Source organism: Ahaetulla prasina, chromosome 4 (genome assembly GCF_028640845.1).
Source record: "Ahaetulla prasina isolate Xishuangbanna chromosome 4, ASM2864084v1, whole genome shotgun sequence".
In the NCBI taxonomy this organism is placed as follows: Eukaryota; Metazoa; Chordata; class Lepidosauria; order Squamata; family Colubridae; genus Ahaetulla; species Ahaetulla prasina.
In genome coordinates this window covers 60,175,403-60,197,327 of record NC_080542.1, presented here as the reverse complement: position 1 = coordinate 60,197,327, position 21,925 = coordinate 60,175,403, and the positions used below count along the sequence as shown (strand labels likewise).

The 21,925-nt window shown below is 35.8% G+C and overlaps 1 protein-coding gene across 1 annotated transcript in view; it reads right to left on the bottom strand.

Moving 5' to 3' along the window:
* COBL (cordon-bleu WH2 repeat protein) overlaps positions 1-21,925 on the bottom strand; it is a 91,106-nt gene that overhangs the window by 37,900 nt on the left and 31,281 nt on the right. Inside the window, exons 3-8 of the mRNA XM_058183069.1 lie at positions 19,998-20,211; positions 17,831-18,059; positions 14,823-14,867; positions 11,325-11,410; positions 9,659-9,742; positions 7,890-8,075 (exon numbers count right to left, since the gene is read on the bottom strand). Coding sequence (XP_058039052.1) covers positions 7,890-8,075; positions 9,659-9,742; positions 11,325-11,410; positions 14,823-14,867; positions 17,831-18,059; positions 19,998-20,211 — 844 coding nt within the window. The remainder of the gene's footprint in view (positions 1-7,889; positions 8,076-9,658; positions 9,743-11,324; positions 11,411-14,822; positions 14,868-17,830; positions 18,060-19,997; positions 20,212-21,925) is intronic.

Below are 21,925 nucleotides of genomic sequence, written 5' to 3'. Positions count from 1 at the left end.
AAATATTCATAAAATCATCAATAATAACACCAAGATTCCCTGCCCCCAATCAGTTACAGACGTCTCAAATCTCTGGTCTCAAATCAGGGGATATGTAAAGTTAGGGGTTTTTGTCCCAATGTACATGACTTTTACATTTGTTTAAACTGAATCACATTTAAAACATTAAAACTGAATCCAGAGAAGGCAGTGGTATTTACTATCATAATTGCAGATAGACAGTTTTTGGTTTTTTTGGAAGGATTAAACTCTTCTAGAATGAGCAGATACACCATGTGGGATTAGTGGTGGCATTCAGCCGGTTTTCACCAGTTTGCCCAAACCATTTCTTGTACAGTTTAGAGAACCAGTTGAAAATAAAGTGCAAGAGTGGTTGTTTTTTTTCTCTTCTCTCTCCTTTCCGTTAATAGCTCCGGGCAGACAGCCAAGAACCACTTAACAGTTGCAGCTGGAATGCAACCAACACATGCCTTGAATAAAGTCAATAAACAACAGAAACTGACAGGATTAGGAAAGAGAAGCCCATCAATCACCATCAAGGGATGGGATTAACCTCTTCTCTTCAGGAAGAAGGACAAGATTACAAACATTTTCATTATAAAGGGTATTAAGTAACACTTTTGTAATCAGCTGTCACTCCCTGGAGTTCCCCAAAGACCCTTTATAGCTGCTGCAGTGTTGGCTACTTCTTGTTTCTTCCTGGGGGCAAAAGATACAGGAGTGGGCAATGATGCAGCTTGATCATACAGGCTGTGGTCCTGCCAGCTGTATTGTTTCTGCTGTGAAGCATCCAGTTTAAAACATAGAGAACCTAGAATAGATTTGGAAGGGTTAATGGGTTTTTGCAGTACACCCAGGCTTTCTATTAGCATGATCGGCTGCTCTTAGTTTCCCTCTGAGCTGGTGCATTTTGGGGTTTTGACATTTGTTTAAAAAGGGAAATGGCTGTTTTAAATTTTCTGCATTGGTTTAGTGGATCCTGGCACTGTCCTTTTCAGGTGTATTTCCCTCACTCTTTTTGAAAGCCTCAAATGATGGAGTACAACTTCTGAAGGCAAACTATTCCATTGGTTGATTGGTCTCACCCTTAGGAAATTTCTCCTCAGTCCTAGGTTGCTTCTCTCTTTGGTTAGTTTCCATCTATTGTTTCTTGTTGTGCCTTTTGGTGTTTTGGAAAATAGATTAACTCCCTCATTTTTTTTAAGAGCCCCTCAAGTTTCCTGACAGTTAGAACAATTAATCAGTGGAATAACTTGCCTCCAGAAGTTGTAAATGCTCCAACACTGGAAATTTTAAAAAAAGAGGTAACCATTTGTCTGAAGTGGTATAGGGTTTCCTGCCTAAGCAGGAGATTGGACTAGAAGACCTCCAAGGTCTCTTCCAACTTTGTTATTCTATTCTAAATATTGGAACAGTGCTATTTTATTGTGAGTTGGACTAAGGAGAAATTTCCTAAGGGAAAGACCAATCAAGTTGGCCATGCCCACCCAGTCACATGCCCACCCAGCCAAGCCCACCCACCCAAACAGGTTGTTAAATTATTTAACAAATAAATAAATAAATTTAACAGGTTGTTAAATTATTTGAATCTGAGCACTGTGTGGGATGCTTTTGATTACTATCTGTCTCTGCTTGTCAACAATAAGGGAATGGCCAGAAAATGGCCAGGACTGTTTCTGATCAGCTAGGCATTGTCAGGAACCTGTTTGATGCTTTGCAGAGACTACCCTGACATAAACAGCGAGACAAAAAACCCCATTATTATATATTAATGCTTAACAATACATTTCATTGGCTTATTGATTACACTATTGAGCAGCTCTTACAATGTGGATTTTCCCTCCCTTTGAAAGTTGAAAAGATATGTGTAAAGATGGCTATTTTAACTTTTCTTAGTTAAATTTCTTTTGCTATTTAAAAAATTATTACTATACTAGCAGCAGAAATGTATTTATATGAAATATAAACAAACAAACTTTGAGGATGCAATTTAGCACTGTAACTCAGTTTGATGTGGCATAAAAGGCATAAAAATGTCAGATAAAGTATCAGATAACAGTAATATAAATGCAGTAATTTTATAACATAGTAGTGAAGGAATGTAGATCAGGGATGATATTAAGACATAACTAAGATATTAATTCCAGGATAGGAATTGGATAATTACTGTATTCCTAATTCAGAGTTTTTTTCTCTCTATGAAAATATAAGTAATTATTCATGACTGATAATGTATCTTTTCCTACATAATCCTTTACAAATTATATATAGGACTCTTGGCTTGGAAGGTTGGAATCCATTGGTTACTCTTTTGAAGTATTTTTATCAACATGGTTTGGAAACTGTATTGCTTTGGTTTATCTTTCAGTCAATTGCTTGTTTTCTATGATTCACTGAACTTGAATGTATAATCCTATCACTTAAAGTCATTATTCAATGTATTATCTTTTAACATGATAAATACAAATCTTGAGCTTCCTCAGGTACTTGAAAATGTAGCAATACCACATTTTAAAGTAACTGAGTGCATGTATTCCATATCTTCTCAGTGCCAAATAGTCCCAGTTCCTTCAATCTCTCTTTATATACGACTTACATTGTGTTACTATTCTTGCAGCCTTATCAGCCTTTGCTGATTCACAATTGGTTGATGATGAACTGCTGTTTGACAAGTACTATTGTATAGTAAAGATTTTGAAAATTTTAAAAATTTAGAAAATTTTAAGATGCAGTAATACTTGTGAAAATATTTTAAAATAGTTCAACTAGAACTTTATTTTGGACTGTTCCTAATCCAAAACTTTAACTATTACCACACACTGACTTTCAATAAGATAAAATACCATTTAGTCAATACATAAGTAGCTTCAGAATAAGTTAGGATTAAAGAAGAATGTTGCAAGAACAATGATTTCTCTCTTCCGAGTTATCTTCAGTACTCACAAACAGACTGGCATAATTCTCTAAGATATTTCAACTTCCCAGAGGCTGGTGGACTGCTGGTTGTGAGTAGGGAAGACTGAGAGGGAGTGCAGGATGAGCTGCCTCCATTGCATTTAGGTAAAAAACCCACTTTTATCGAAAGGTATAAAGCAGTGTGCCCCATTTTTTTGCAATGGTGATTTGGCAAACAGCTGTTCTGTAATGAAGTGAAGAGCTATGTAGTCATGATCATGTGAAACGAGTTAAAATGCTTCCTTAAAAGTTTTAAAATGTATATATAGTAAAAGCTTGCTCATAAAATTGGCGGAACACAATTTGCAAGACTTTATAGTTATAAAAGGCTTAATGGAAGTAGCAAAACACAAAGAACATTGTGTTTCTTTTTCATATTGGTAGAAAGCAAAACAATAGAAGTTGAAAACAATTTGTTATGGTTGGCTGCTTCTTTTATGAAAAAAATCAAGCCTTAACAACACCATCTGAAGCAATTGCCTACCCAACTTTGTTATAAACACCTCTTGCCAAGTGCAACAAATTCCTCACTGTTCTCAGCACTCTTTCACTATTTTTGATAACTCATTAGCAGACTTCATTTTATTTAAACAGACATTGATCAGCAAAACAATGCAACTACATGGAGAAAACAAAAACAAGAAACCCATAAAAATGAACCATAGAAAACATTTTTTAAAAAAGCATGCATAGTTGAGATATATAAGTACATTCATAAAATGGTAGATTATAAATGTCCAAAATCAATTATTCTATCAAAAAGTCAATTTCATGGGGAAAGCTATCTGTTAGAAAGAAATGCTCCAACTAAAAAAATGAAAACATATATAAATAAAATCCAGTGGAAGATATTTTTCAAAACTCTTTGCAGTGGTGTTACTTTTTCCAGCCAGTGTTGTTTTCCAATTCTTTTAAATATTTTTGTTATAAAAGTAAAGGACTTCAAGTTCAATACTAATACTAATACAAGTATTAGTAGTTGTTATATTAAATTTAATATTTAAAAACAATAACAAAATTGTTTTGTATCACTTTATATTACCAGAGGAAAATGACCAATGAAACATTAAAACTAATTATTAAAAAAATTATGTAATTTTTCAAATTTTGTCACATACTTTCAACTACAATGAATCGTGATATGAATCATAATCTAATCTAAAAAGTCTGATTAAAATAGCATCTCTTAATCAATTCTTGATTTATTAAACTAGTTTTACAAAGAAATTTATGATATAAATAACTATTAATATGAATTTTCTAAACTTTTTAGAAGTTTCTGATAATTGAATAGAAACAAAATGTCATAGTCACAACAACAATTAAAATTGACTATTGAAACTATGAATTTAATCATCTTTGGATACTTCTTTTGGTACCTTTGGTACCTGACATCTGACAACTGCCAGGACAAGTCACTGTAGTTTTCTTAATAAAACTACTTTCTTAAGAAGTGATTTGCCACTGCCTGCTTCTCAGGGATGAAAGAATGTGATTGGCCCAAGGTAGCTTTGTGTCTTAAGATGGGACTAGAATTCATGGTCTCCCATTTTCTAGCCTTAACTAGTGCACCCAATTGTCTCTTTTGGATATGTAAGTGGAATTCTAATAGCACATACTGTATGTTGTAGATACAATATCCATAGCTCAGCACAGATAAGGTGGCTTTTATACAGATGATATGCATATAGGTGGCTTTTATGCAGATGATATGTATATCTACCAATTGTTATTCAAAAAAGTAGTACCCCAGCTAATGCATTGATATAGGATACATTAAAAATGTATCTAGGGGCATTGTTCAGGGAGGCAGGGAAATGATGCTGTAGAAAAGATAGGAACTATTGAATCTATTAATTTAAATATTTTAGTCAAAATCTTGTTTTGATTCAGTCCGAGTTTTATCCAGATCAAAAGCAGAAGGTGCAAGCACGAAAAGATCAGAATATGCCAAGTTGCTATTAATTTGTTTCTTTAGAGCCAAATCTATCTAGCAGGATGAAATGGTCCAGGGAAGCCCCTCCCTCAAATTCAACCAGAATTTGAGTCAGCAGAATCTTACTCAAGCCCACAAGCCTAAGCCTATCCACAATGAAGCATTAGAAGTCAAGTGAGGAATGACTGTTTCACTGTCACGGACTTCTAAGCTTGAGGTTTCCTTATAAATACACCGCTGAATGCATATAGCATTATACTCAGAATCTTGGCTTTAAATATCTTAACCGCTGCCAGGGCATAGTTATTTTCAAACTGATTTGCAAATTTAAAAATGCAACAGTTGCTTTTCGTATGAAGCATTGTCACTTGAAATTGACCAGCAGTTGGAAAGCAAACACTAAATACCCAAGGGAGGAGTCAAATGGGGACTTAATCTAGAATCTGTACATGGGCCCTACATGAGAGTGAACCCTGCATGAGAGCAAATTCACACACACATACACATAAATGCTGTTGAACTTTATCTAGTCTCACCCAGGCACAATATAGACTTGAGCAATAAATCAACTAATTAAATTCCCATGTGGCCTAATTGTTCAGGTCTGACACCTAAATACTCAAAAGATTTGACCTAATCAATAAATTTCTGATTAATCATCCATCTAATTTGGGGACTTAAAGCAAAAGATAAAACAATCTAATTGGTGACCTAAAGAGACCGTCACAAATATTGTTTTGGTTAATTTCAGAGTACCCACTAGCAAAATGAAGCAATAAAACTCTGAGGCATTGTCATGGAACAGACAAAGCAGGTGTCCCAAAGGTGCTTTTTCAAGAGGCAACTGGACTTTCTGGTTTTTCTTTGAAGACCTTTCATTTGTATAAATGAAACTCAATCATTTCACTTCTCAGAGTGTCCATATAACTTATAATTAAAAAGCACAGCCACAATCTTGACCTCCTTCTGCAGATAATTCTAATATAAAATAATATATAAATATAAATAATTTAAAAATTGCCCTTTTATTTCTACTATTTTTTATACTTAGCAAATATGCCTATTCAGTGATATTAATACTTTTCCTTTGGTAAATTTGTATGGAGATGTAATGCTTATTAAAAGTATTATATCTCCATACAAATTTACCAAAGGAAAAGTATTAATAACACTGAACAGGCATATTTGCTAAGCATAAAAAAGCTTAACTTTATATTTAAACACATTGTCTTGAGCGCACAATGTCAATGATTTTTTTTTAATATTCTAGGTTCCATGAACAATGTATGAATTTATGTAACATTATGTGCAAATAAGACAAAAGACTGGTAGGAATTTAAGATCACTGTCACAGACCTTTCTATTAGACGGCAGAAGGTACAATTGTTTGTTTTCTGAGGAGATACAAACTCTAAAATGTTCTGTCTTAAAATTTCATCATGTGCTTGTCAGTTCAAATTCAACACTCATTTTGCTATAATTTAACAGTTATGTTATTATTGCATTGTCACTTTATTTTCTTTGTTATTTTTATATTATTGTTTAAAATTTGTATTGCATTTATATTTGGTATTTACAAAGTTTATTATTATGACATAAACTATACCAACATCTTAGTAGAATAGGTGTTACATTATATATTATAAATTAATAAAATGCAGAAATCCCTGATTTTGTCAGATTGGAGAAATTTAACCTCCTATCTCTACTGACCCACTTTATTAATATTCTTTAAAATAGTGAAAAAACCTTGCTGCTTAACTACTTAATATAAATATAAATTTCAATCGAAGGGTCATTTTAAAATAGGAAGCATGTGTATCTAATGATAGTAGGTACTCCTCTGTCCCCTCATACTTAAATATAGAATTCTAATTGCATAAATAAATCCATGATTAAATGTTCTATACTTGACAGTGGGGGAGGAGATTTCTGCTATCTTCCAGGACAAACAGAGAGGCGGGCAGGCAGGTAGATACAACACATATAAGACAGAGGCACATATATACAACATACTCATTTCGCAAAGACTCATAGTTGTATATTATAAAAATTATAATTAATTATAACACCAATAATTATAACACCAATATAGGTAGTCCCTGACTACAGTAAGACCACTTTTTATTCTAATGATTTTGTATTTTATTAGTTTTTCTAAAAGTTTTACATGAAAAATTAAATAAAAAATTTGATAAAACTCATAACAATTTCAAATCACTTAAAGAAGACATCCAGACACAGGCAACAGTAATTAAATCAGCCATGGATTGGAAATTAATTCAACATTAACAGACTTGAAAGAGAAGTTTTGTTTGATGACTGGAGACTTTCTAGAAGAGGCTGAAGAAGACATTAATGAATTGGACCTTCTCAGGAAAGTTAGTGGATTTTGCAGAATAGAGCTATTTATGCAACTAGACATTGAGTCCCAAATTTACTGAGCAACAAATACTATGGAGATATCCTAAATGGAGAATATTATGTTTCGGGGGTGTGCAAAGCAATTGTTTGGAAAGATTCCGCTTATAACTTTATAAGGGCCGCGGTGTGGCTCAGGCTGTAAGATAGCCTGTTATTAAACACAGCTGCCTGCAATTACTGCAGGTTCTAGTCCCACCAGGCCCAAGGTTGACTCAGCCTTCCATCTTTTATAAGGTAGGTAAAATGAGGACCCAGATTGTTGGGGGGGGGCAATAAGTTGACTTTGTATATAAATATACAAATAGAATGAGACTATTGCCTTACACAATGTAAGCCGCCCTGAGTCTTCGGAGAACGGCGGGATATAAATATATTTTTTAAAAAAAGTAATTTCAGATTGTAACTACTTATTTTCTCTAAAATGTTTCTGTAGGGGATTTAATCAGATATTAATCAATGCTACTGTCTGCTTTTGTTGGTTATTCTTGGTCATTCTATCCAGCCTGCAATTGCAAATCAGGAAATTTTCTGAGTACTTATCATTCAATTTGTATTTCTAATGTATGTTTCTTACCCGGGTTGGCATTTTTTCTTCCCTATCAGCTTCCCCACCAGGAAAGGATGAAATTACGGGACGGGGAGGTGCTCTCCGCTTCTTCATTACAGTACTTGAAGTTGCCCCTTGTATATTTCCAAGAGATAATGATGGTGCCGGCAGTGCAGAACATAAATTTCGTGAAGAATCCACTATCGCTGCTTCCTGGAATCAGATGAACAAACCACCATCAAAATTTATTAATGTGACATTTCAAAGCCATTTATTATAAATTTACCTGAAACAATAACAAAATGCTGCCTGATATATCACCCTATTTATGTTGGCCTTCTAGAAGTCATTCAAACCATAGTTTTTGTCAACTGTCTGACAATTTTATGATATAAAGTAATGGCCCAAATTGTGGAAGCCTTTTGGGAAAAGTGTATTTTCTAAAACTAGCTAATAACACCACTTTTTTATGGAGTAGTAGCATAAAATTATGTATTAATAGAAAGATAATTTAATCAAGAATTAATGCAATAACTTTTATGAAGGATTTCCTTCATACAGTTACAATATAAAGAAGAAAAATGAAACACATATTAAAAATGAGATATACAAAAATTATCATGTCAATTAATACTTAGTTGGGTAATCTTAGCATGAATTAAGCCTTACAACATCTTCCCATGTAGTGAACCAAATCTTTTAGTTCTGCAGCTGTTAGAATGTGAAACCAAGATTGAATGATTGCATCTATTAACTGGGTTTTATAGCTGGGTCGCTTCCGACTAACTAAGTAAAAAACTAAGTTTTTAGTCGGCTCTATGAGTTTTCAATTGGGTTAAAGTCTGAGCTATTCCCAGGCCATTCCCACAGTGGAATATGATTAACTTGAAACTCAAAAAATAAAGTGGTGTTATTAGCCATCAAGCCTCAAAAATACACTTTTCCCAAAAGGTTTCCACAATTTTGGCCACAACTGTAGTACTATGCTAAATGGTTACATGGTGACTGATTAAATGCACTTTCTGTGTATTTTTCTACCATTCTGTTTCATCTTCTTAATATATCTTGTTATTTTTAATTGGTTTTTATCAATATGTATTGTTTTATTTTATATACCATCCAAAGTAACTACATGAGATTGGTGACTATATAAATTTGATCAATCAGTCAGTCAAATTACTTTCTCTTATTTCTAACTAATAATCACAATTATATTAACTTAAAAATAAAGGAAATACAAGTAACTTAATGCTATTAAAATGAGAGGGTGTAAATGAAGAGGAAGGATGTATTACCGCATCTAGTAAAGCTTTATAATAGCAGAGACTGGAACAGTATTTGTCATTATATTAATTAGCATGAAAAAAAATCAATAATTTTAAAGAGACAACAGCAAGTGCAAGACAAACACACAAAAAAACATCCTTCAACTACACTTTACAGAAGACCCTGAAACTTTCAAAACAGCAAAACCATTAAACTATCTTGGAGAACCAAAGAAAACTGCTTGCTCTGTACCAGGAGTGAAGCATAGCATATATTTTGCTTCAGCCTTAGAATGATAGCAACACCTAATTTGTATTGAGCACCCCTTTCCACTTTTTCTGTTGGCCAATGTACATGCCCTGTTTTGTTTTGTCTTTCAACCTGACATGTTAATATAATTAATACAGAATTCAATTTCACTGGCAAAAGTACAATTGTTTACCCCAAAAGGACTTTTCAACAAACCGATAGTCTACAATTAATCCTTTAATCTCGGAGTAGCACTATCTAATGGCTAAATTAGGACTTACATCAAGGCTTTGTTTACGATACAATATGGATTTTAAATATTCTCCACTACCCAGATCTAGGCTTCTTCTTGAAGATGTCTCTGCCTGAAATTTAAATAAAAATCCTGCATTATATTTTTTTAATAAACACATTACACATCTAAACTCAGTAGAAAAGCCTGTAAAAGCAATGTACAATTAACCACAGATTCAACTGCTGCTTGGTCATTATTTGGCAAACTAATACATAGATCCTGATAAAGAATTTGCCTGAGCATGGGGTAGTGAGAGGAATGCAACAGATTCTGCATTCTTTGAATTATATTTTCTTCCTTAGGAGCAATTAAAAAATGGAACATTACACATTCATCAAAGTTGTAAATCTATAGTGTTATTACATAGAAAGCATATGTCAATTTTAATGGACCCAGAGACAAATACATTTGCCCTGTCCACAGAATACAGTGGGAAGCTTACTGGAAAAGATACACAGAATTCCCATCCCAAACAAGCATGTTTGTAGGAGTCAGAAGTCAGTTCTGGAATGATTCTCTGTCTCTGGTGAGGAACAGAGTTATCATCCTTGCCTCTCTTGTGTTTCAGTTAGAAAAGAACTGACAGATTTATATTAGGAAGCTTATCTCTAAGAGAAATAAACCTCAATTAGCAGTAATCCAGAGGACAAAGCAAAAAGATGCTCTCAAGTCAAGTCAAAGCATTTATTGTCATTGTACATCATGTATACAACGAAATTGGTTAATTTTCTCTCCTACTATGGTACTGTACCTCTCTGTACCTCTCCAAAGTTGGGTTCCATCACTGGAGCACAACTTAAAAAAAAGAGTGGACAACCATCTGAAATGGTATAGGGTCTCCTGCTTGAGCAAGGGGTGGGACTAGAACGGGGGTCTCCAACCTTGGCAGCTTTAAACCTGGAGAACTTCAACCCTCAGAATGTCCCAGCTAGCTTTGCCAGACTTAAAGTTGCCAAGGTTGGAGACCCCTGGAGTAGAAGACCTCTATGATGCCTTCTAACTCTGTTATTCTGTTATTCTATTGGTATATTTCTCAATAGATATGCAGGCAGTCCTCAACTTACTAGAACAATTGAGCCCAAAATTTCTGTTGCTAAGCAAGACAGTTGTTAAGTATGTTTGGTCCCATTTTATTACCTTTGTTGACACAATTGTTTAATTGAATTAGTGACCACACGACTCCAGGACACTGCCACTGTCATAAGTGTGTGCCAGATGCCAACTGTCCAAATTTTGATCATGTGACTATGGGGATGCTGCATTAGTCATGTGAAAAACAGTCATAAATCACTCTTTTCCACTGCCATTGTAACTTTGAATAGTCACTAAATGAATGGATGTAAGTCAAGGACTAACTGTACTGTGTATGACCTGCACATATATACCTGACCTGCGTAATATACATTATATGCACAATTGTTAGGAAACAACTAATATTTTAACAAATGTTATTAAAATCACATCTATATTTCTCAAAACGAAAGCATAGACTTTCATTTTATATAGTTCTTTGGAAGGACAGCAGCTTATGCTCAGTTTTTTCATTTGCCACTGAAACTTTACAAGTTGCTTTACAAGCAACACCCTAAATACAAGCTACAAAACATACACAGATAAGTAGGAATTACTAGCCAAATAAATATAACATTTACCTTGTTTTTCTTACTTGTCCTAAAATATCCAAAAAGTCCTTTCTTTTCCTTTACTGATGTGTCATAACCAGGTGATACTTTTGTTTCTGTTAAATGCACAAGTCACAATAACTATTCCAATCCAGCTCAAATAACATTTTAATAGAATCGCTTATCTATTTGAAAATTGAAATTAGAAATCTCTACTGCATAGAGGACACAGATATAAAAGGAACATTTATTATTCTTATGAGTTACTCATGAGAGAAAAAAAGTCATATGGCATTCACTCAAATCACTTATTTTAGTTTTCAACCCAAGTTTTATTTACCTGTATTAAACTTTCTCTCTTTGTATCTGTCTGTAGGTATAGATTCTTACATTTCTATCAGACTCTTTAAACATGAGATAACAAATACAATTTTATTTACAATAAAAAAACAAACACAAATGTTTAAAACACTGTTAAACTCTAATGAAAGCTCATCCTGTTCATTCTGTTTGCATGATCTTTTGTTACATTTTCAATCAGTCATACAATGGTTGGCTACTCTGAGTATGATGGTTTGCATCTGAATGGAACAGAATTGTGCAAAATTCAAACTGGGTAATTATGCAGTGTACTGGTGATATTTTTTAAACACAAGCAGTATAACAAATTTTAAGTTAGAAAATAGGACAATAGAACAGTTTATCACCAAAGAGTACCACTTGGCAATTTTGTATAGACAATTTTTATCATTCCTTCTATTATTGCTTCTCTACTATTAATTGCCCATTTTTCTTTTAGCTTGCCTAGTCATAACTTGTCTAATATATATATCCCTCCCTATTTTGTATACAAATGGTATCTTGCTGCACCGGTTGGAGAGTTTGGGAGTGGGAGGCATCGTTTATCGGTGGTTCTCCTCCTATCTCTCTGACCGGTCGCAGACGGTGTTGACAGGGGGGCAGAGGTCGACCACGAGGCACCTTACTTGTGGGGTGCCTCAGGGGTCGATTCTCTCGCCCCTCCTGTTCAACATCTATATGAAGCCGCTGGGTGAAGTCATTAGTGGTTTCGGGGTGAGTTACCATCTGTACGCTGACGATACGCAGCTGTACTTCTCCACCCCGGACCACCCCAACGAAGCTGTCGAAGTGCTATCCCGGTGTCTGGAAGCTGTACGGGTCTGGATGGGGAGAAACAGATTCAAGCTCAATCCCTCCAAGACGGAGTGGCCAGCACCCCGGTACAGTCAGCTGCAGCCGCAGCTGACTGTGGGGGGCGAGTTATTGGCCCCAATGGAAAGGGTGCGCAACTTGGGTGTCCTCTTGGATGGGCGGCTGTCGTTTGACAATCATTTGGCGGCCGTCTCCAAGAGGGCTTTTTACCAAGTACGCTTGGTTCGCCAGTTGCGCCCCTTCCTTGACCGGGATGCCTTATGCACGGTCACTCATGCTCTTGTCACTTCCCGTTTGGATTATTGCAATGCTCTCTACATGGGGCTGCCCTTGAAGTGTACCCGGAGGCTGCAGCTAGTCCAGAATGCAGCTGCGCGGGTAATAGTGGGAGCAACTCGTTGCTCCCATGTAACACCAATCCTGCACAGTTTGCACTGGCTTCCTGTGGTCTTTCGGGTGCGCTTTAAGATTCTGGTTACCACCTTTAAAGCGCTCCATGGCTTAGGGCCCGGGTACTTACGGGACCGCCTGCTGTTACCCTATGCCTCCCACCGACCTGTATGCTCACACAGAGAGGGCCTTTTCAGGGTGCCGTCCGCCAGACAATGTCGGCTGGCGGCCCCCAGGGGTAGGGCCTTCTCTGTTGGAGCTCCTACGCTTTGGAATGAACTTCCCCCTGGTTTATGTCAAGTGCCTGATCTTCGGACTTTTCGCCGTGAGCTGAAAACACACCTATTTATTCAAGCGGGACTGGCTTAGAAGTTTTACTAAATTTTAACTGGGGCTATTTATATTTTAGGATTTTAAACTGTTTTAAATTTTGGCCATTTTGTAATATGTTTTGTTTTAGTCTTGTTTTAAAGTGTATATTGTGGATTTTTATTTGGCTGTACACCGCCTTGAGTCCTTCGGGAGAAGGGCGGTATAAAAATTGAATAAAATAAATAAATAAATAAATAATAAAATACATACTATTTTCTGGAATCTGCATCCTTTTACACAAAAAATATCACATTAAAATTTAGCTAGTATCTTCAAGCAGATAGCAATAGATAATTTATATTGTCTGTAGCTGACATATTCTATGAAAAATTCACAAATGGGCTGTTTCAAGCTAAAATATTGTATTGGATGGATGGATGGATGGATGGATGGATGGATGGATGGATGGATAGATAGATAGATAGATAGATAGATAGATAGATAGATAGATAAGATAGGAGACAAGAATGTTGAAATATAGTCAGTAATATATGAAGGTGTGAAAAATCAAAGTGTTGCAATTGACCAAAAAGCCTGATATCACATTAATATATTGTCAAAGCAAAAAAATGATTTTACAATAAATTAAAGGTTGTGTTTGATAATACATAACAATTGCTTGGATTCTCACTAATGTCTTTTCTGGGTTTTCTACAATAAGCCAACATATCTGAGGATTTGTGTCCTTGGAAGTCAATTCTTGCAGTTTCTTGCCTAACTAGTCAAGGCAGTGTTAAGGCACCTTTATTTCATTCTTAAAGCTCCCTATAAAGGAGATTCCTAAAGCTCCCATAAAGGCCAAAATATTTATCTCCACTATTTCCTCAAGTGACTTGGATCCAACAAAGTGCTAGGAGGGAAAGGTTACCCACAGCTGTAGATTGCCCATTTTATATAGTTAATGGAAGCTTTGGTCTTAAAGGCTTAAAAATAACTATGATACAATAATTGTGATGTATTAATTAATGTTACAATAGAGTCACTTCGGTGTGGTGTTTAAGGCATTAGGCTAAAACAATGGGAGACTGTAAGTTCTATTCCTGCCTTCAGGCACAAAGCCAGCTGGTGACTTTGGGCCAGTCACTTTCTCTTAGCCCAAGGAAGGAAGCAATGGAAAACCACTTCTGAAAAACTTTGCCAAGAAAACTGCAGGGACTAGTCCTAATAGGCTCCAAGAATCAGACACAACTGAATGGAAGGAAATGTTTACAAAGGTTGATAATAAAAGCAAAATAAATGCAAAGTATGCACAAACAGCAATAGTTGACAATTCATACGAAGAATTACAAATAATTTAAGACATCATTTACAATAATTCAACTAGAGATAATTATGTTCTATGGTTATACGGTTATGAATACTATTAAATTTGCCATTAGTTACCATGCATGTTACAGATTAAACTGACACCGGCAGTTTACTTTCATGCTAATAAAACTTTTACTTTATTTTATTCAAAACAAAAAGTTTTCTACTGTTCATTAAAATGCATTGTGATTCTGGAAATAACAGTAAATATAAAAATATTAATATCAAAACATACAAAAACAAAACCTAAAAGGCAAATTTCTCTCCAAGTTCATTTTACATTACCTCTATAGTTCACAACAGGTTCAGAGTGAGTTTTTGCTGGCAAAACTGCAACAACAGGAAAGTAACACTATGAAACTATGCAATATATTGATCTATTTACTTATACAAGATTTTTACATATTGCCTCTTTTCTAAGGTTTATTATAAAAATACTAGCAGTAGCAGCCAAAAAGGCAAAGACAGTCTTTCTATAATCAATGCATAAACATACTGAATAATAATAAGAGCTGAAGAATCTTAGACAAGACCAGATGGTTGGGCTATCCTATATCTTAGGAGGCATTTATTCCAGAGTATGGGGGCAACTTCTAAGAAGATATATTGCCAGACTCCTGCCTCTTTGTGAGGTGAAATCTTAAGCATTCCCTCCTTCAAAGACAATATAGGGTAGGCCAGATCTTACTGGGAAAGTCTTAATTCATAAAATAAGAAAGGCTCCTTTCTTGTAACCAGGCCTTTACACCATTAATTAATGATTCAGTTTAATAAATACTATAAAACACATCTGAGCTGAGTTTTTAGGAGAAAAAAAATTCCACTGAGTTTACTCCATTTTATTTTTGGGGTGGTCGAGTTCCAGCTTCTAGTGACTTGTCTTCTTACCTATCCCCAATACTTATGTACTTAAATGGGACTTAGGAACATTATCAATCATAAATCCAAATAACTACTTCAGAAGTTAAATGCTTAAATGGCCAAATAAAGGGCAGAAAAGGATCCAAGTTGTGTTAGGATTCCAACAAATGTCATAAAGGTAAACAGAGATTGATCAGTACCTGCCTCAACAATATATTGTTTTATATAGCCCTATCATTTTATATAAAGGTGTTCAATACTCAGAACAATTAAGGAGGGTCCGAGGCTTGGTCATTAACAACTCCTTTATTAGCACAGAATTGGAACAGGAACAACCAGAACGAGCCAACTAAAACAACAACTCTGCCCCTGCTTGACAGCTGCTTAAAAACTAGCTGTCAAGCCTGAAGGGCCAATCAGGTGGAAGCAGGTTTCCCACTTATTTGGCTAGCTGCATCTAAACCAATCACCGTCGGCTAGCAACAGGCATACGTTTCCTCGGGTCGTAACTCCGAGGACATAACAAAAGGGTTATATATATTTGTCATTGATTTTAAACACCTTGTGGAATAAACCTGAAGACATTTGTATAGATAAATTCTTGTTGCTGCTCCTTTTAATGTAGCTTATTCAATTTGTTCAGTGATTGAGTAATGTCATGTCAATTCAAATGCTTACGAAGTAATTTCACTTTGAAATTAGTTAATAAGCTTTTGATGGGTGCTCTGAGTCTTAATTATGTAAACCGTTATATCACTGGAAGCGACAAGAAGTTTTTGTTTCTCACTATATTTTATGGCAGGTTACTGAGGGATTGTTATCATAAAACAAAACTAGTTGAATTTCTTTACCAGATCAGATATTCATAAGTGAAAAATAGCTAAAATTAATAGTGTACAAGTTACAATTATGTAAATGCCTTGGCCTTTTTCCAGATTTTTTGAATCTAAATAAGTCGAATTCGATACAATATGGAAAAGTTGAAAGAAGTGTTAATGAAGTAAAACTCTGTAAGACCCTGGCAGATATTATGTTACAGCAGCAATTAAAACTTTCAAAGCTGATTTGGTATATGATTCTTAAGTTTATTTTACATATAGCTTTAATATTAGAAACATGTTTGTTAGTGAAAATATAAACCTGGCTCACTTTTCTTTCTTTTTTATACTTAAATCAATTTATTTTTTTCATCGGGATTAATTCTAATATTTTGGGATACCACTGGTTTAAATGGAATAAAGACCTTATATGAAACTTAAGAATAGTAGGATATAAACTGGTCTAATTTCAATGGGATATGAAAAGTAAATTGTGTAATTGAAAAATATTTCTGAAATAACTAATACGGACAGATGCCTAGTTTACAAACATCCAGATTTAAGAAGTCCTATAATCAAAAAGCATCCAGCTAATTATTTAACTAATATAGCAAAGCTAAAGCATTACAGGGCATTTATAATGGCTTGTATCAATGTGCTTTGCTCAACTGTACTAGACAGTTGTTATAAAAAGGCCCCTTTCATTACAGTAGCCTTCCTGTGTGCAGCAGAAAAAAAAAGCAGCTGATCACTTAGTTTTGTATTGCTTCTTTTATCATTTCTTTTTAAGAGCTACCCAGGTGATTGCAATAAGGCTTTTTATTTATTTCCTTTATTCTTTAAAAATATATAATTAAAATATAATGAGAAATGAAACTGAGAAAGATTCACCATGGACAAGCAGCAACTCGATCTTGTTGAGATTTAATTTGATATCATTCAGATCCACCAGGCCAGGATTTCAATAGCATCCCTATTCTAACCCAGGCTAACAATACAAAGTTGAGTCCAGGTTTTCTGGAACAGTCACTGACCATAATAAGAATTCTGTTCTATTATATACAATTGGATGTCATCAGCATACTGAGGATACTGCATCCTGAACCAAGAGATGATCTACCCCAGCAACTTCATGTTGTTTTTAAATAGCATGGAGATGAGATCAAGAGTGTATGTAACAGCATCATTCATTCATTCATTCATTCATTCAATTTGTATACTGCCCATCTCACTATCAAGCAACTCTAGGCAGCTTCCAATACCATACATATACAACCATTAACAGGATTAAAACATAAAAACATAGGGCATTAAAACTTTAAAATTAATATTAAAGTTGATAAAAAGAACCAATGTATAAATAGACTGAAAGTGAGTTCTACTGATCTACCAACCACCTCCAAAATGGACATCCAGTGGTGGTATTCAGCTGGTTCTATCCAGTTCAGGCGAACCGGTAGAGGCCAGTGCAGGATGCCCCGCTCACCCATGCAGAAGATAGGCGTGCAAGCGGAGCACGTGTATGCACATTTGTGAAACAGTAGAGAAGGTAAGTAATACCATCTTAGACATCCCATTTATAAGCATGATAATTTAACATAGATTGTGATTTACCTCTTCTGTTGTTCCAGGCATAAAGCTCCTTTATCCCTAGGTCATTCAATGACTTACTCAATTCCAGTTTTTCTCCAGTGAAAGTATCTCTTAAGAGAACAATGCATTCTTGACTAACTTCACACTTTTCACAAATTATTGGTACTATATTCCGAAGAGGAACTTCAGGATTCACTCGAACTACTGTCTTTTGCGCCTTCAAATAATTTACAACAAGTCTCACGGTTTTCTAGAGGAAAGCAATTCAAAAACAACCAAATGTCCAAGCACAATACTTCATCAATATAATTCAAACGTAATTTAAACTGTATGAGAAAACTAAAACATAAATGTGCACTGTACCTTCATTTCACTTAACACTATAACATTCTGAATAAATATATGCATAAACAGAAATCATAAGTGCAACAATCATAGGGCCGGGTGCTCCATGGCATAGGGCCAGGTTACCTACGGGACCGTCTGCTGCCACCGATTGCCTCCCACCGACCCGTGCGCTCTCACAAGGAGGGACTCCTCAGGGTGCCGTCAGCCAGGCAGTGCCGACTGGCGACACCCAGGGGAAGGGCCTTTTCTGTGGGGGCTCCTACCCTCTGGAACGAACTTCCCCCAGGACTTCGCCAACTTCCTGACCTTCGAACCTTTCGCCGCGAGCTTAAGACACATCTATTTATTTGCGCAGGACTGGACTAGAATTTTAAATTTTAAATTTGGTTTTAACGGGGTTTTATTATTTTATTGCAATTTTTAAATATTCGGCCTTATTTAATAAGTTTTTTAATTGGTGTTTTATTTTGTATTTATATGTATGTTTTTATTAGGCTGTAAACCGCCCTGAGTCCCCCAGAAGGCGGTATAAAAATGCAAATAAATAAATAAATAAATAAATAAATAAATAAATAAATAAATAAATAAATAAATAAATAAATAAATAAATAACATTGGAAAAAATAATGAAGAGAAAGGTAACTGAAGAGAAATTACATTAACTAAAAAAACAGTTTTTGTCTTAGAAAACAAAAATGCACACTATAAGGCCCTGATTCCCTGAATCTTTCCTCATAAACTAGTTTCAAAACTGCAAATCAAAACCATGGATAAGTTATTTGGCCGGAGAGGGTGTATAAGTGGCCGAGAAGAATGTGTGAGTCGCTGGAGAGGCACAAGGCAAGTGCACTGAGGCTTAGGAAGGATGCATGAATATGCATGGGATGTGAGACATGGCATGAGCACACTGAAGCAGGTGATTGGGAAGCAAATGATGAGTATAATGAGGTTTGAGGAGCTACACGAGTGAGGCATGGTGTGAGAGCAGCAAAGCTCAGAAAGGGAGAGAATGCATGGGTGGTGGGAGAGGCATGGACAAGTGCAGTGAGGCTTAAAGAGGTATGCAAGGGTATACAGGTGGCCAGCAAGGAGCAGTGTGAGTGCAGATGGTCTAAGGGAGGGTGAACAGAAGGTAATTGATTGATTTTGCTTGTGGAAAGCCAGCAAGCAAGGTTGCAAATCATCACCATGGGCTACTGCAATTGTCCTAAGTGTAAGCCAGTTGTCAAGCACTCAGATTATGACCATGTGTCTGTGGAGATGCTGAGGCAGCCAGAATTTCAAAGACTCGTAACCACAACTCATTCAATGCCATCGTAAATTGAAGAGTTATTGGACAGGTGATTATTAACTGAGCACAACCTGTATGTCTGTTATATGTGTAAATATATTACACACTTTGCATGATCCATTCCTTAAATGAGTTACCCTCCTTTTTAAGTCAGACCTAGATCTCCAAGCCACAAGCTTTCTGTATGCTTCAGTTAGTTAAATCATACATTCACTTTTTATTTTGATAAATATTCATATACTGCTTATTTAAAAACATCAAATTATCTAAGATACTAACTTATTAAACTGAATGCAATTCATAAAGCAACCACACATTTTTTTCATGTTTGACAGCCTATTCAAAAGAACCTCCCACTGTAAATTCAACCGGAACAGTGGAATCACTAGATCCTTGTGAATTTGGCCAATATTGCCTATCCTTGTGATACTCGATGGATTAAAGGATTGTATCAGCAATACTAAAATAATCCAGCACAGTGAGATGACTATCCCCTTCTCTATTCTTGGCCATAATGCAAGAAAATAAATAATAAGAAAATGTTTTTACCTCCGGAATCTGTGGCGGAGGGCGCTTGATTTTTTTTTCTTCAGGAACCTTCAATTTTAGAAGTACCTTCTGTACGTCTAATGTCCCTATCAAAGTATTAGGCTTGTAATTCACCGATTCCTGGGGCTCCCCAGACTTCAATTCAAAAGTATGATGGGCTGGGTTTAAGTGGTACTGGCTGCACAATTCTACGAAAAGATCCATCACAGGTTTGCTGGGGGGTAAAATGCTGAAGGTTATTCTCATGAAAAGGCCAGTTATAAACTAGGACTATAACTGTAGGCTTTTCTTGAAGATTTTACAATAAATACCTATACAACATACATCACAACAAAAAATATCAAGTCATTATTTTGAAAAGCCTTAAAAACATGGAAAATATAAATGTCAAAATTTTTTTATATATCTGCATTTTTCAGAGGGGTGGGCAATTAATTTTCCCAAGAGCACATGAGAAATGGGGACTGTTATGGAGGGCCTAATCAATAGGAAATATTTTTTATTAGTATGGTTAGTAATTGTCATTCTATTGTCATTCTATTAACTAAGATTTATCAATTATCATTAAATAAATATTATTGCTTTTCTAAATAAAATTTTCAGGAAACATAATAGGGGATCAAATTAATTTCTTTTGATTTTAAAAATGTATTAAGCTTTATTATAGTATAAATTACATTAAAATAAAAACATTTAAAAGGGGAAGTGCAGGATGGTAGGGGGGGGGAAAAAGGATGGAAGAAAAATGTGTTGACTTCCAACTCTTCCCAACACAGTAAAATACAATTTTGACCTCAACTTTTTACATTATTTATACTAAATGCAGGACTTTACTTTTCTCACCATTGAATCTTGTTAGATATGACCCAATGCTTACAGCTGTCAAGTAACTTCTGAATCTTGTCTAAAATGTTACCTGTTCCCCCAGCAAATTTAATCAGAACATAGAACACAGAATAATAGAGTTGGAAGGGACCTCACAGGTCTTGTAGTCCAACTGCCTGCTCAAATAGGACATCCTGTATGATCAAAGGATTATTCAGTCTCCGTTTGAAAGTCTCCAGCTGGGACATGACCACTGAAGTAAAAACAAGGAAGCTGGAACAGCATTTTTCAAAATGAAAAAGGTCTTCTGCAGTCATGATATAAGTTTAAGATTGAACATCAGGCTTGTCAGATGTTTCATCTTTTCTATCCTGCTCTATAGAGTAGAGAGTTGGTCTCTGACAGAAAGCCACTTAAAAAGACTAGAAGCATTTGAAATGTGGATTTACAGGCGGCTGTTATGTATAAACTGGGTGTTAAGTTTGGGTATTGACGAGGCAGGAGACCAGGTTAGTGACAACAGCTCTTTAATATAGTGTGACCCAGAAAAACTCTGGACAAAAACCTCTCCTTATATACACTTCAGCCTGAGGCTGCATCCAATCAGAGACGAGATATTTCCCGCCTAAAACTCCCGCCAAAACTTACAGTAATACATTACACTCCTTCCCTCCCAGAAGGCACTTTGCCCATATTTGCATACTACTTCTCTACGTAGTCCTGCAGGTACGTGGGGCGTCTCCTGACTCTCCCGGACCTGCGCAGTTCACTTTCTGGAGTTGAGTCGAGCGTGCCGGAGGGACTTTTCGTTCCTCTGAGCTCCTCCTCCCGGCCATCCGGCCCTGGATTATTCGCCGGCTCGGGCCTGCTGTCCTCTAGAGGGACCGGAGGGTGTCGCTGGACCTCGCCTGACTCAGATAAGTCTCTGTTTGGTTCTTTGCTTACGATTTCTGTTTGTTCTCGGCTCCAGTCAGCTGTGGGGTTAATTAAATCAAAGTCAGGGCTGGTCTCGCCTAATTCCGTCTTATCGCTCACTCTATTTCTTAATTGATCTATGTGGCGTCGCCAGATTCGGCCATCGTCTAGCTCCACTAGATAGGATT